The 16,230-nt window shown below is 41.7% G+C and overlaps 1 protein-coding gene across 2 annotated transcripts in view; it reads left to right on the top strand.

Moving 5' to 3' along the window:
* Positions 1-16,230, top strand: part of FLT1 (fms related receptor tyrosine kinase 1) — a 108,827-nt gene that overhangs the window by 48,692 nt on the left and 43,905 nt on the right. For both annotated transcript variants that reach the window (XM_077173828.1, XM_077173829.1), the window contains exons 11-12: positions 2,979-3,093; positions 11,805-11,913. In XM_077173828.1, coding sequence (XP_077029943.1) covers positions 2,979-3,093; positions 11,805-11,913 — 224 coding nt within the window. The remainder of the gene's footprint in view (positions 1-2,978; positions 3,094-11,804; positions 11,914-16,230) is intronic.

The raw sequence follows: 16,230 nt of genomic DNA on the forward strand, positions 1-16,230 counted from the left end.
CATCAATCGAGTTAACAGGAAGATGATTGCCTATTTTGGTTCCAGCCAGCATGGATTTTTGTGTTTTCAGTTTTCTCTCTTTCTTTCCAAGCATCTGTGCTTAATGCAAACATTTGGTTTGATGATTACATCTAAGTTCAGCAGAACCCTTTCTCTTTCTGTTACAAAATGCCAGTTGTTAGAAGCTGAGGTCAAGTTAAGAGGCAGGACTTTTGACTCATTTTTCCCTTCCCCATCTCTACCTGATGCTGTTGGCTTAGGCAGCATCTTTCACATGGCACCCCTCGCAGCAGAATGAGGTGGGATGATGGAATATTAACCTGAATAGCCAGCTCAGGACAGTGGACACAGCTCATGTGCTGTCCCTGAGCTATTTTAGTGCATTTGAGGTTAAAGTGAAGGGATTTAGCAGCTGATGAGAGGAAGCATCTGGTTCTGCATCCAAAGAGATGAGTCTGAGTCTTGTCCTGGACTCTCTCTGGCAGCCGTGCTGCAACTGATCCATAAACATTTGCTGATCCAGCAGTCAGTGGAGCCGAAGTTGTGTGTACAACAGTACTCACACCTCCAGCTGTGTGCTGTTGGATGCAGCATTCCCAGCTTGATTGTGACTCCTTTTTTTATTAAAACCATGGACAACAGCTATGAAGACTATTCGATTTTCTAGTCTAATTGCATTAACATTGTAATCGCCAGTTCGGATATAGAACGGAATGTGATGTCAGTAGAGTTCACATATGCACCTCCAGGGCTAATCTAGCACTTTACATGTGTTTTTCTTGTTATTGTGATGTTATTGTAGTTATGATGGTGGTTTGCATTCTGGTATTAATGAGTAATCAGCATCTCATTGTGCTAAGCATCAACAAAGATGTACTACTGTCCTCCTCCCTAAGACATGGCAAACTAAATATATACAGTCTTTTTAAGGAATTGTGAGGAAGAGTATAATAATAGCAACTGAGTCTGGAGGTTCCAGAGCTGTAAGAAAGGAAATTGGAGATGCTTTTCAGAGATGCACAAGCAGCTTCTGAATATGCATTATGCCTTCTTTGTGTCCTTTATCAAAATATGTGTAAGGACTTCTATGGTAAAGAGTACAAAATTTCAGCACTGTAACAAAGAAACATAAACGCATTCTGTGGGGACAAGAAAAAAATAAATTAGGAGGCACCTTTTAATATGCATGAAGTGGGATTTTGGGGTCTCTGTTTTCCTGTACAGATTGCATCCAGTCACAAATGTACTTTTGATACTGCCTGTTTGTGTGTCTGGCATCACAAATTGAGTTTTGATATCTTCTATGGCATGAAAATGTTACCAGCTTAGCCAAATTATCATGCCTTCTGTGTTTTATTCTTGCTACAGAGCAAGACTTCTTAAAGCTTTAAATGTGCAAAGTAAATGGCCTCTACCTTTCTGAATAATTTTAACCAATTTTCCTCATCTGAGTGCAACAGGTGCCCTTATTAATGCACCTATCTTTCATTTACCCTGGCGTCAAAAATAATGGATTAGAAGTTGGCTTTTAAACCAGAGTCTGAAAGACGTGGTTGTGTAGATAGGGCTTTCCTGCCAGGCTCTTGCTCCCTGTCCTCTCCCCATGCATGAATTGTCATTGCCTTCTCCTGGCTTTTTTTTTTTTGTCTTTTCAACACACTGATCCTTTCAGTGCACATTGTGAAATTTGGGCAGCCCAAGTTAGTTTTCATGTCGTTATTTCTTTAAGCTGTAATATCTGCTAAGTCATTGGCCAGTTTGACGCAAAGCTGCACAATTAAAAACAGGCATGTAAAGCTGGTGTACCATTGGTACTCTAAACAACACAAAGTTTACTGTGCAAAGCAAACTGCACAGTTTGACTGAAGGGAAATGAACCTCATTCTTTGGTCAGGATTGCATCACATTCTGTTTTTCAGTCACTCGGCTTTAAAGTTCATTTCTCCAAACAATTGTTATACAAGTCAGAACTATTTGATTACAGATACTACAGCCATTATCTTTCAAATCCAAGGAACATAGTGTATTTGAAAGAACTTCATCAAGCTGAAGGGTTAATCTCTGCCAGTGATGCTGGAATTGAACAAGCAAAAACTAAATTCTGGATGAAAAACTGAGCTAGATATTCTCAAAGAAGAACAGGATCAGGCAACACTTAAGAAGCATTCCAATGTGTTTATCCATGTGTACCAAATCAGACTCTAAGAAACAAATTATCTCTACCATGACCACACCTGAATGTTCTGATTACAAGCCAGTTTGTTGCATAAGGCAAAAACATTTTATCTCTAGGACTTCCATTCATTAAGATGTATTTGATTTTCTTCCAGTTAAATTATCATTTAAATCCCTTTTTCATTTGGGTATAATTCTGTTTAACTTCATTTTGTTCATTTGGAGGATTATGCTTGTTTTTACTGTGTGTCTTGTAATCATTGAGCCTCAGTATTAATATCTTGCTGTTTTGCAAACTGAATTAAAGAAATATTCAGAAATTAAAACTGGCATAATCTTTTGTTAAAGCAGAAACAACCTGCACAGAGTAAAAGAGCATCCAATGCATTATGGAATGCATCTTGAAACCAATATAATTTGTCTTGAGTTAAAGGCTAAAAATAATATGAACTCATGTTTTGGCCATGTCTGAAAACAGGACCATTGGAAATGGGATGTTGGTCTTGTACAGCTCTAGGTTTAGGCTCTGATTGTAAATTCTGGCCTCACAGTTTGCAGTGGCTTAAATGTAAACATTTACTCCAGAGAGCTAATATCAAGGAGTGGATGTGGAAGTGAATCCAATTATCAGGCTCCAAACCTCAAGATTTAATGAAAAGCAATTATACTTTCCTGGTTGTCACAGCACCTGCAGTTTTCCTGACTGATCACTGTTTTCAAAACAATTGTTTTGTGTTATGTGTTGAATTTCTATTCAATTTCTACCACCAAATCAATAACATTTCAACTTTTCTTGTCTTTAGGCATGGATTTTGCTTTTATACTGAAGGATCTTTCATCCTGAAAGCTGGCAGCCATGTAGGAAACAGGATCCAGAGCATCACTGAGAGAACGGCCGTAATAGAGGGCAAAAATAAGGTATGAGTCCTAGGAGCAGATAACCTTTCTGTGTGACAGCATGTGTGGAAAAGGCACTGTAAGATGCTATCAAGGTAACAGAGAAGAAGCCAGCATTTTTATATTGTTTGGATTTGAGGACCTGCATACATGCAGATAAGTTTCATACTTGGTATTTATCTGCTGAGTATTTTTTTTCTGGTGGCTGTCATGTAAAAGTAAGTGACATGCCAAGAGAGTGTATCAGTGGGATTCTCTATATCTGCTCTCTTATTCATGGTCTGAAGTATCTTGGGGTACCTCAGAAGCACGGGGCAGGGTTCCAGGCCATCTTTGCCTCATTTTGTGAAATTGCACAATTTCATGTTTTTTCTCCTATGAGAATTAAACTATTTACACTCATTAGCCAACTTATTCACAGATGTGGTCCTAGTTGATTAGATGGCCATGTCTTTTTTGGAATAAATTCTAAAAAGCCAAAAGAATCCAGATTATGGAAGCAAAGTTTAAGAGAAGTCTCAGTCAGAGACGGCAAGATGGGATTTATCCCAGCAGTGTTAGCCATCTGAAGTTGGGTGTTAGGCCAAGCCAAGCATCCTTTTATGGGTCATGGGGACATGCAGGTGATTCTGAAGGGTGTGTGGGCCTGTAGTCCATTGGTGTCTAATGTGGAAGAGAAAGTCCATGAGATTTACTTGCCAAGGGCTAAGGAGGCTTGTCCATCAGTTAAAGCCTCAAATCAAGGATACCCTAGAGCAACTGCACTTCCCTGGGGTAGACATGAGACTGATTTGGTATGGTTGGGCAGCCTGTGCTACAGAGCAGCTCAGGCATCATAACACTGTCACAGAGTCTGTTTTTACAGGCTAGTTTTGTTTGTGGCTGTAATAGCTAAAGAGATTATAAGTTTTAAAACCTATCTTACTCTAGGCCTTCAATTTTTAATGACACCAAAATGACTTTTGTAATTCTAAGGGCACTGGGGTTAAAGGTCTCTTTTCCATGATGGCTGCCTTCAGTTTCCTGCATATGAAAATGGGTATAAACTGTAGTTATTCTCATGTCAAGGCCCTTTCACACACCAGAATAAATAGGGTTTTACATGCAGCCAAGAATCAGATCTGGGACTGCATTTTCTCCGGCTGTTTTATTATTTAGAAAGTATCACAGGTGTCCATGGCAGCATTCCAGCGCGTGGGAACAGGCTGGATCCCAGGGAGGCATTTGCTCTATTTAGCTGTCCAGCTCTACGTGCCTAAAGATCAAGGCAAAGATGGGAGCAAACAGTTTCCTAGGGTACTCTATCATAGGAAAGCACATGAAAAATGAAACATAAGGAGGGATTTGAAGGAGGAAAGGGAAACCATTTCAGGCACAGGAAGACACAGTCCTGTGGGGGGAATGATGATCCATTCCACAGGGGGAATGATGATCAAGGTGATAAGAATCAATTCTTTTCCAGCAGTCGTATAGCAGTACTATGGGTGCAGTCCTGCCTGTTCACAGGGTGCAGAAGGAGCTGTCTAATGACCAGATCTCATTCTTCTTGTGTACCATGCATTTTGGAGACAGCAGAAGAGGAGTGGCTAAAATATCAAAGCAACTTCCAGTCAACAGCAAATAAATTCCTCCCTGGAGGAAGATGCTAATAATGGGTCCTTGCGGTAGAACTGCAAGTCTTTGGCAAGCAGCCCTTTTTAAAAATGTGCCCAGAAATGAACCAAGAAATGGTCCTTGCACGGAAGGATTTGCAGTGAAATTTATTGGTCCTCCCTTGTATTCTTTGTCTTTTTGCTCTTTAGTTCAACTAAAAAAGGTCTACCTTGCTTTGCTTTACTCCTCCTGGTCCCTATGGGGAGGGGGAGGTTAGTGAAACAATCTCTGTACTCAGCTTTTTCACAGCTTTTGTAAAGTTTCTCTATTTCTGCTGCTCTTCCGTAGCTTTTCAAGCACAGCTGGACTGCTTTGTAAGTAAAAAAATGCTCTCTAAGCCCAGGCTCCTGGCCAAGCTGAGAGCTGCACGATTAGTGCACACACAGCTGCTCTAGAGCATCCAGGATTGTTCTTTTAAATCCATGGGAGTCTATGGTTTTTCACTCTTCGCAGCCCAAGACTCACCCTCGGCGCCCCTGAGCAAACTCAAAGAGACAGCTCAGACAGAGCCCTTGCCCATCTGCAGGGATATTGTCAGAGTGCTAATAGCACTGAGCTCACTGAATGCAGCACATCATCACAAGTGTCTGTCTCTGACGGACTGCTACTGTGAGCAGTTCTGTTCCTGCAAGCAGCTGTGAACAACTCTCTGAGGCACTTCCACAGCGGTGGTGCCCTGCTAAATAAACAGTGTGTCTACCCCACTTCCACATCCCAACACAGCAAGAGTGGTAAAAACAATCTCAGAGCTCAATGGAAACAACAAAGATGCAGGGGACAAAGAGGTAGGAAATGAATGAAGAAACTCAGAAAGTTTCACATTTGGGTTAGCATGAAAGGAGAAATGCGTGTGGTCACAGGATGAGATTATTATAAGCAAGGGAAGAGATGAACAAGGAATGATCAACAGGTTTCTTTAGCAATGAAGGTAGCTGTTTTCACCTTCCTAAAGACATTGTGCCAGTTCCACATGTTTCCTGTATGTGCAACATCTAAGTGCTTCTAGTTTGGCTCTTTGCTGTGGTAGGTTGTTTGTTTGTCTGTGGTTATCAAGATAGCCACAAGTATATTTTAAAGTTAGCAAAACCTCAAGCCCTGTGCCTGTGCAGTTAAAGTAGTGCAGGAAGCCTGCACTATGTGATTCTTTGGTGACAGAGAAACCCTGACAACAGTGTTTTAGTAACATTTCCGCTAAAGCCTCTCCAAGCAGACATTGAGAAACTTGAGTGGTACAATGGAAGAACTTCGTAACATAAGCCATAATACTTAATCATAAGACAGCTCTTGAAGTGATTTGATTCCCCCACCCAATGCTTTGATTCTCGTTTTGTTGGACATTTCAGTGACTTCCTACAAAGCTGCGCTATTCTTAGGCCTGTCATGTAAACAGCTCGCAGACACTCTGCTGTTACTCAGCTGACTAGCACCCATCACTTCTCAGTGCTCCCCTTAAAGCTGACTGCTGCGTCTGACTGAGGGCTAACACTGATTACTACTCTTTGCATGGTCAGTGTTCATTAGAGTGTCAGTCAGTGAATGACCTGCAATAGTAAGGTACAGAGAGCTGGTGTGTTCGTTGTGCCCCTGAGTACAATTGGTAGTGGTGCACGCATTCAGTGTGCTCTGTCCCGGGTGTGCAGGCTCACACTGGCTTATCAACAGCTTTGAAGGCACTTGGTACTCCTGCCACAGGGCTACAAGGGGCAGAGTTCTGTAGAAGTCAGCAAGGGTCCTGGGTGTGCAGCATGTGCAGAAGACCACTAAGAAGGCAAGTTGAGATGAGGGAAAGCAAAAAGTGTGGGCCAAGAAGAAAGGATTATAAATCCAAGGGAAGGAGACAGTAGACATGAGGGCAGTTGAGTACAAGGAAAAGTTGGAGAGAGTGAGACAAAACCCTTTGATTTTTGGGAACTAACCTACTGAGAACCTGAAGTGGAACAGAATGTTCCTGACTGCCTCATTCCTCTGCTGCTAGCATATGTTGGGAGTACCATGGACCAATAGAAGGTACCACAAAAGCTGGGTCTGTGTGACAGGGTATGCCTCCAGGTATGGTGTGTAAAGGGTAGTAATGGATGGAATTGGAGCTTACCATACATATATGTGTGTGTCTGTGTGTGTGTAAAAGTATATATATGTCTATGTATATATATATACATATATATATATATATATATATATATATATATATATATATATATATAAACTTTGTTTTCCACTGCACGAATACCTAACTGACACAGGTTTTTAGTGGATCCAACACTTGTGAATGACAAAGCCACTTGACTTCATGGAAAAAGGAAGGTAATGGCCCTGTATCATGATTCTGGAAGGCAAAATTTAGACTCACCGGTTTGGCTTGCAAAGATGGGTCAGTCTGACTGGTGGTGGTATTAAAAAGTGTAACTCTCCAAAGTGGAGTGCTAAATAGTCAGAAAAGCCAATCCTTCCTGGACAAGACTGATAAGTGTAATCACACAAAATAAAAGGGTTCCATCTCTCCTGCATCTTCTATGCCAAGCCCTAAACATCTACCTCTCTTCTGAGTTCCCATCTTACTGATGAGAGGGAGAAGCATGAGCTGTGTCTGTTCTCAGTCCTGACACATGCCAGCTGTCTGGCCAGTACATCTGTGCAGATTGGCCATCTGGAACCCAAAGAGGAAGAGAAAGCTGTTTAGCTCACTACAGCAGCATTTTGATCTTTCTCCTCCACAAAACAGCTGGTTTTCATTAAATGTGTGAGATCTCATGAGCTTTGAGTTGTCAATAAGTCTTGGATGAAACTGGACAATAGATTCAGAAATTACTGAGCATGTGGGGGTGGAGAGGATACTGGCAGACAGATGGACAGGCTGGCAGACAGATGAACATAAGGACGGTATGATCTTCCTCAGAACCCAGGCTAAAGATAGCAGTGGGAGCCCCACTTTCCTCTCTTCAGCACATTGTAACTTCTCCTGGAGCCTTCCCGACTGCTACTAGAATTGCTGTCAACACTTTCAAGTGAATCTTTGGGAGGTACCAGCAAAGCCAAGCCCTTGATGAGATTAAAACCAGCAGAGCTTGGGGCTTGCTGCTGCTGAGCTGCAGGACAGCACAGGATGCAGAGGTAAAACACAGCTCTGCTTGACAGACAGCAGCAACTCATAGAGATTTTTCTGCCTGACCCCAGGGGGAAAGTGGGTGCTGTCCCATCCGCTCATGTCCTCCTGTTGAGGATATTTTGGTGTTTATCCCATGCTGGTCCTGAAGGTGAAACCTGTTGGCCAGATGTTTTGCACTGATGCTCCTTGCCAACATGTGAGGCACGCAGATCATACGTCTTTGGCACAAGCAGACCAATCCAGCAGTGCCCTACCAATGTTTAGAAATGGATCTTCCTAAATTATATTCCTTTAGACAAAGATAATGCCAAGGGCATAAAGAGAGCGTATTTTCATTTATTTCCTTTCTTTTTTTTAGTCAATAGTTCTTCTTAAAAGCATAACTAGAAGGGAATCGGCAATAACTGACAGACTTGCACTAACCTGCTCTATGTTGAAAGGGCAGTGTTTTGCTTTTTAAATACGTGGGCTGTTTCAAGAAGTCAGGGCAGCAATCTCTGAACAGAGCAAGTTCATGTCAGCATCTTAAGAGGCCTTCTGGGAGTCACATAAGAGCCAGGTTGCCAAACATTTTCTGAAAACTTATTTTCCTTCTCTGCCATCAGCTGGAGCATTGGGAATCCTCTATCTCAGCTACTTTGAGAAGAGAGAAATTCAAGCAGACCCTCCAGGGGAAAGACCAGCCCACTGTGGCTCCAACAGCAATGATCTTGTCAGCTGCTTTGTATTCTCTTTGCCTCCACAGTCTTTTCCTCATCAGTTTCCACCACAAACAAATCTGAGAATTCCTCTTCCATCTCTTAGGATTTCTGCCTTATGCCTTTTTTATTTGCCCAGCAAAGCAGCAGCAGTATGGGACTCACTTCCTAAGCCCCTGGCTTTGAGATGAGCCTGTGACATGGTGCTTCAGCAGAGATGATGGGAGTAAAAAAAAAGGGATAAAAGGCCAAAACTTTGGTGATAAATGGAAGTTGTGGAGAGATGATGCTGAAGATATTGACCATGCCACCATGCCTGGGGGGATTTGCCTGCTCTGTCTGATCATGCCAACTCAATTTAGACTTTATATAACGTAGCTGCAAATCCAGTGACTGAAACTCCCTGTTGTGATGCCAGATGATACAAGATAGCAAAAACTTTTGCTTCTTTTGCAGTAATAGCTGTACAGAGGGACCATGCTGCACAAACTGATCTCAAACAGCCGTAGTTTCTCCATCAACAATATGCCAGGCTTAGTTTTATACACACTGCTTCTCTGGTGGGTTTTGGCTGGCATCCACAATGAAAAACACAGACTGCACCACTGGAGGGCTCACAAACTATTTAAAGAGATGTTATCTTATCCTTGTGACTAATTTATAAGCTAAAAGATTTATACAGAGACATGTTGTCTCTTAAATATTCTGTTCTGTTGCAAAGTCAGTCTTGCTTCCTCCTAGACACTGTGGTTTTCTCTGCCTCAGTAGAGTAAACATACCAGTGTGTGCTCTCCAGCACTAAGGCCTCCTGTGTTCACAGCATTTAATTCCCTTGCCTTCCAAAGAGCCATTGCTTGCATGGGAGTTGCCTGTTGGAAGTGATCTTTAGTCCATGCTAAAGTATTTGGGACAGTGTAAGTTGGTCAAAACCAAAATGCTGCTGGGGGGAAAGCTGGCAATTTAAATCTCTGGGTTTCAATGCCAATGAATGTTCTCTCAGGCAATTTAATACACAAGAAAAGGCATTATCTGTAAGTCACTGCAGTCACACTCATTTACCATAACTCTATGCACCATCCTCAGTGTGACAGAAGTAATAATCACATCACAGTGGGCTGAAGCAGTAAAACTCAAGGTAGTATGCACAATTTTCCATTAAAAAGTAATACCTAATGATAGAAGGACAAAATGCAGTCTGATACTTCCAAAAACTTTTCAAACCTTTGGAGTAGTTGTGGGAGGAATAGCCAGCATGTGTTTTTCAGGCTCAGAAATGCTCTGCCTCTGTGTATAATAAAGACAGGTGTCCTGGAGTCAGAGAGCAAGAGCTTCATTCTCTCCTTCACTGTGCATGTTAGGTCACAGGTGCTTCCTGGGCAAAGCTGCTGTGAGGTAACACCAAAAGCAGCAGAAAAAGGCTGGTTTTAGGTGTAAAGTCTGGCATGGCAGAAGCAGTTTTTAACCACCCACATTAGCCTTCTGTGGTAAACATTGTGGGACTTCCTTCTGGTCCGAGTTAGAGTTGAAAAAGCAGATGCAGGAATCCTGGTGCTGTACTCTGTGTCCACACTTAAAAAAATTATGTTTAGAACCTGGAAGAAATTCAAAGAGAATGACAAAATATTGACAGGGCCAGGCACACCCTTTATAATTAGAAATTTGTAGAGGTCAGCCTACTGAATTTAGCGAAACAGGATGATTTTTCCCTAAGGGCTGTAATTATCTATCTGGTATTACAGATGCTCTTTAATCTCACAGAAGATCCAAAAAGGTAGTTTATAAAAATTGTAGCTAGAAATACAATGTAGTATGTTAGCAGACAGGTAGTTGGCCTCTGAGATAATTTCACAGGGTAGAGATGCTGTTAGCATTACTTGTAGTGAATTTACCATAGTGAAGTCTTCTAAAACAAATAAGTCAAAACGAAATTATTTGCCTCAACAGTGTTTGCTTGAGTGCAGGAAAAGTAATAGACTCTCTGTACTGAAGAATGATTTTGGGAAACCAGAAGATCTATTACATTTAGGGGCTCCACAAGAGTTTGGGGATAGCTGTGCTTTCTCCCAGGAGGAGACAAAAGCAGTGCAAATGTTCAGTCAGTGTTTATGTAAAAATGTAGATAACTGGTCCTTATTTATTACTGCCTCACCCTCTTGTGTTTGTTTCTGAACTCCAGTAATCAGGCAGACTTAAAAGAATGTATTAATTGCACAGAACTTATTTTTAGGATTAAGAGACACCAAACAATTCCAAGCAGTGGAATTCTGAAGTCCCACAATTTCCATTCATCACTGTCCCAGCTCTGCCCATAACTCCAGCCAAACCATGTTTTACAGAACAAGTAAAATGGCAACAGAAAGAAAGAAAATTAAGCTACCAAGTAGTAACTGGAAGCACGTTACACTGATAAAGTCCATGTCCGTGCCTCATGTCTCAGCTCCACAACAGAATGACACATCATTTGTTTCTGCATAACTTTCCTCTTATGCCTAGTGCCCAAGCCACTAGACCATGGCTTCCCATCACCCTAAAAGTATAACTCTTATTATTACAGTGGTTTTTATGTTTCTAAGAGCACGTTAGGTGTTTTTGGCCCCTGGCCTTTCAAGGTCTTATCTTTCAAGTCAAATAACATCTGAGAAAATATTTAGTGTGCTAGACCTCTTAAGATGGTGATAGAAAATAACATAACAAAAAATGACATATTATCATATAGTAGAAATATTAAGTCCAGGAAAATAGTACAAAAGAAGATGAGTAAACATCTCTTTTGCCGCTGCTCTGTCTCACCTGACACGTATGTGGGAAAATGAAAGAAATCCAACAAGTTTAGTGCCAAATTGAGCTACTTTTTTCCCCCAGGGTTATCCAAATGCCTGAGGCGTGTCTCACCTATTCCCTTTGCAGTCTGGCTCTCCTACAGGCTGCTTATCTCCTTGTGTGAAACACATTCTGTCGTGCTTCATGTCTTGTAGCTTACCATTACATCACCAGCGAGAGATAAATCAATCTGAAAGACATGTTCAAAGTCATGATGGTCATGATGGCTTTGATGATATAAGGGTCACCCAAGGAGCTTGTTTCCTGTTATTCTTCTATCCTTTGCAAAACTGTGTATGGTAACATCTCCTTTAAATAGTCTCAGACGTGCCCATCACTGAATGAATGGAAAGAGTGGATCATGGGACAGTCAATGGTGACTTAGGAAAAAGAGAAGAAAAACTTTAACTGAGTTCTTAAGCCAACGAGAACTAAGCCTCTTCTTTCTTTTGCAGACTGCTAGCACTCTTGTTGTAGCTGAAGCCAAATCGTCAGGAATCTACAGCTGTGTGGCATCCAACAAAGTGGGAAAATCTGAAAGAAATGTCAGTTTTATTGTAACAGGTAAGATCTACTCCTCTACAGAGTCAAACGTGTTTCCTGATCCTGGAGTTATAACTGTAGGTTGTTGTGGCTTTTTAATATACCACTGTTTCAGAATTGCTGTAATGTGTAAGCTCATACCATGCTTTTGGGTGATGCTGGTAGATTTCATAGCTGCTGGTCTGGATTTCTAGGGACGCTAAATTGGTGAATGACTCATTCCTCCCTCAAGCACCAAGCATCAAGCATGACAGAAATTACAAATACAGCAATGAGTAATTCCCCATTTTGGTTCATCTCTGCAGTAATTTCGTGCATGAAATTTTAGTGTACTTTCACCCACCAGTAAGCCAGTTTCACATGTGACATTGAGGTGTCTACAGCCTCATTCTGTTGCCCACCAGGATATCTCACAACACAGAGCCTAGAGCAGTGCCAGTGTCTGCAGGCAGCATGCTGCTAGAGATGTCTGGGGAACCTCTCACAGATCTCAGGGACAATGGCAACTTATGGGTGGAAAAGTGTCAGGATACAGACTACAGAGTTTTGTTTCCTTTTCTGAGAAAGACAGCCTGGAATGCCATTTGTGCCATGGCACTGAGAATTCCTCTGGTGTTATCTTCACGTATGAGTATGCTTTCTGGTATTTTTGCATTATGAGATGTGTTTGGAGTTTTCACAAACAAATGACTTAATGTTTTACTTCAGGAATTTCTGAAAAAAGCCCACAGTGTGGCTTTGGGAATAACTACTGCATTATTCAGCAACACAAAGTCTGCACATGCAATTACAAAGGATTTGTTTTCTGTCAAAAGTTTAGTTTTGTTTATAAAGCAGTAGTTTTATAAACTTAGGCTGTTGGCAATTTTCAGAGTAGATCATTAAAGAAATGTAATTCATTCAAAAAGATGAGAAAAAGCAAAAAGGCTAAAATATTTAGATGCTTTGATCCCCAAATCATAATCTCTGGGGTTTTTATGTTGTCATTCTCTTGCTTATAATTCTAATGAGTAGTTTTAGTGAAACTCATTCTATTTCTATTCTGAGAGATATCAAAAGAGAATAGACACACTCTCACCAGATTTAAAAAAAAAAAAAGGAAAGACTACTTCAAAAAATGTTCTCCCTCCCAAATTCTGTGTTTTTAAAATGACAAGCTGAATCATAGAATACCAAGTTGAAAGGGGCCCCAGGATCATCTGGTCCAACCTGTCTTGGGAAAAGCACAGCATCCTGTCCAGATGGAACTTAAAAGTGTCCAAAGTTGGTGAATCCACCACTTCCCTGGGGAGATTATTCCAATGACTGATTGTCCACACAGTGAAAAATTTCTTCTTGTATCAAATCAGAATCTCCCCAGGAGTAACTTGTACCCATTACCCCTCATATTTTCCATTGTGCCCTGAAATAGGAGTCTCCATCTTCTTTGTAGCCACCCTTTAAATACTGGAACATGTTGATAAAGTCTCCCCTAAGCCTTTCCTCAAGGCTGAACAAACCCAGTTCTCTCAGCCTCTCCTCAAATGGCAGACTTTCCACTCCTTTGGTCATCTTTGTGGCACCTCTCTGGACCCTTTCCAGACTTTCCACATCTGTTTTGTACAGAGGGGACCCAAACTGAATCCAGTATTTTGGATATGGCCTGACAAGTTCTGAGTAGAGTGTAATGACTTCTTTATCTCTGCTGGTGATCCCTTGCTATTACAGCCCAGCAGCCTGTTGACTTTTTTTCACCACAGCAACGCCCTTTTCATTCATGCTGAGCTTGTTGTCCACCACAGATCCCTTTCCACAGAGCTGGTCCCCAGCTGAGCAGATCTGTTGACCCAGATGCACTGGTTTTGTGCTTCCAGGAGAGTGCCCTTTCCTCTAACTGGTAAAAGAAGCTTGGGCACCAATACCTTTCTCTGGCACCTCCAGGATTTTGTAGTCTTCCTTGAATCTGCCCAGATTCCATCTGGCTTCTATCCAGCTTGCGGTATCACTCCTGCCCACACAGAAGAGTAGCAATGAGCAGTAGTCAGTGCTCTCGACAAGTTGTGGCACTGTCTCACCAACATTTCAGGCCTCAGCTACCAGAAGGCAGCATGACTCCATCATGCCAGCAGATGGGCACCCCTGCAAGCACTTGCCATTTCTTTTTTAGGTATCCACTGTTGTGCTTCTCGTACAGTTTCACCTGGCAGGCTTCGTTTGTGGGTGTCTACAGCTGTTAAAGCTCCATGTCATAACACACTTTCACATTTAGAAAGTGCCACTTATCTATAAATATAGAAAATTGGTAAGAAGCATGAGAAGTATAAACAGATAAGTGACACACAGGCAGGTTGTTTGCTAAAGTACAGAAACTAGAAAAATGTCTCTGTGTTCTATTAATGGAAGTGACAAGAACATTTGCCACCTTGAAGATGACTCTTGTCCCCACTCTTAGTTTTGCTTTCATCCCTATCCTCACATTGTGTGTGTTTGAACAGAAAGATGAACACCACATAGTTCTCCATAAATTAACATGCCAATGATAGTTTCATCTTTGTGTGGGTACTTCACATGAAACTTTGAGAAGTCACTGAGGATCATTCACTGAGAATGCTGCTCTTTCAATGTGCAAGGGGCTGAATTTGGCCTTCTTTAACTCTTATTCCTCAGTTTTCACAATATAACATGGAAGATCCTGAAACCAAATGAAGCTGTACTTTGATGGACCTCATTCACCATATTCAAATATCCCTTTAAAAGTTTTGATGGTGGTTTCAAATATTTTAGCACAGTGACATGAAGGATGTAGTTTTCCTATTTAGACCTAGCATTCTCAGATCTTAAATAAGGATGGAAGGAAATCCTTCTCCTTGATACTAAGGCTTGCACGAGAACATGCAGAATGTTATGACTTCCCTTTGAAGAATCTTATATTAGCTGGTGTTCAGAAAGAGGAGTGTCAGCTTTATTATGTCTTGGAATTTCTTAACATCTTGACTGGTGGCAAACATTCCTTATAGTGTAGTGGAGCTGAAATGCATTTGTCCTATGAGCTCCTGGAGCTGAGCACTACAGTTGTGTGACATGGAAAGTCCTGATCATCCTCTGGCACTCACTTGCATTGACTGAAAGCAGTGCAAACAATACTATTGTTTGGTCCCTACAAAAATCCAGTTGTGCTCACCGTAATTCTCCTCCATCAGGCTGAGACCAAACTGCTGTGGCTGTGTTTCACATCAAGAAACAAATATGTCCAGAATGTGCTGAAAAATGCACTGAGGGAGTAAAAACCTGAGAGCCTCATGTGCTGATGGATGTGAACAGGACACTGCTAAGTATTTCCTTCTGATGAGTCCAAAACCAATACTTCAGGGTTTGTGTGACAGCTTAGGGCTAGTTTATCTTACATTGTTGAGTCTTCTGGCGCCATTTGAAGTCAGCCTGAGCCACACAAAAGTGTCTAAAAGTAAGAGAAGTGTCCAAGCAGGAGGGGATGATTCCTTGTAGGAAAAGGAGCTGCTGCCCTCTGTAAAAGGGATGCACCAGAAATGACTATAAAGAATAGATGGAGACAAAGACTGTTCTGAACAGGGAGATCCCTTTCCTTGAAGGCAATCTCCCTCAGCCCTTGTCCTTGGGAAGAGAAAATGCACGTGCTGCAGTGCTGTGAAGGGTCTCTTTTTTTGTGGACAGAAACCATTAGGAAGGTGGTGGAGGGCAGAACGTGTCCCAGCAGCACTAGTTTGGAGTTGACAAGTTCCACTCCTTCAGGGAACGGTAAACATAAGGAAATTACTGCCAAGAGAGAGAACCTAGGAAGAACAAGCACTTTCTTTAGTTACTGTAAATATAATCTTATTTCTGGGCTTAAAGTGAAACCCCCCTATCGTTTCCTAGGAAGTTTGAGAGTGGTGTACATGATTTTATACACTGTGCCTCAGGGTGTATGTATGACACAAAGACCATGGGCTTTGGAGTAGCCTTCCTACGGCTTCTGTCAGATAAAGAGCACTTTTGGTGTACTGTCACTGACTTAGATCTAAAAGCAAATCATTGTTCAATACCCAAAAGTAGCTGTGAAACTTACATAAAGGCAATGTAGAAAGGTGATTTCTGAAACCTCTCCTTCTGACTGGTATGGAAGCAGTCTCTGTAACAACACCTTTATGCCAAATTTAATTGTATTAGCACCCTTTCCTCCAGCCTGCCCCTTTCCCTACATTTTGGGCTGTTTTGCTGGCACACAGCAGGCCCATGGGTGTGTTTGCAATTACAGAGGGTGAAACAGGAACAGCTCTGCCTTATCTCCCTGGTTTCCCAATGTCACTAAGCGCATTTTATTTTGAGATTCCTGATGGTGCT

The sequence above is a fragment of the Agelaius phoeniceus genome, chromosome 2, assembly GCF_051311805.1.
Source record: "Agelaius phoeniceus isolate bAgePho1 chromosome 2, bAgePho1.hap1, whole genome shotgun sequence".
Taxonomy (NCBI): domain Eukaryota; kingdom Metazoa; phylum Chordata; class Aves; order Passeriformes; family Icteridae; genus Agelaius; species Agelaius phoeniceus.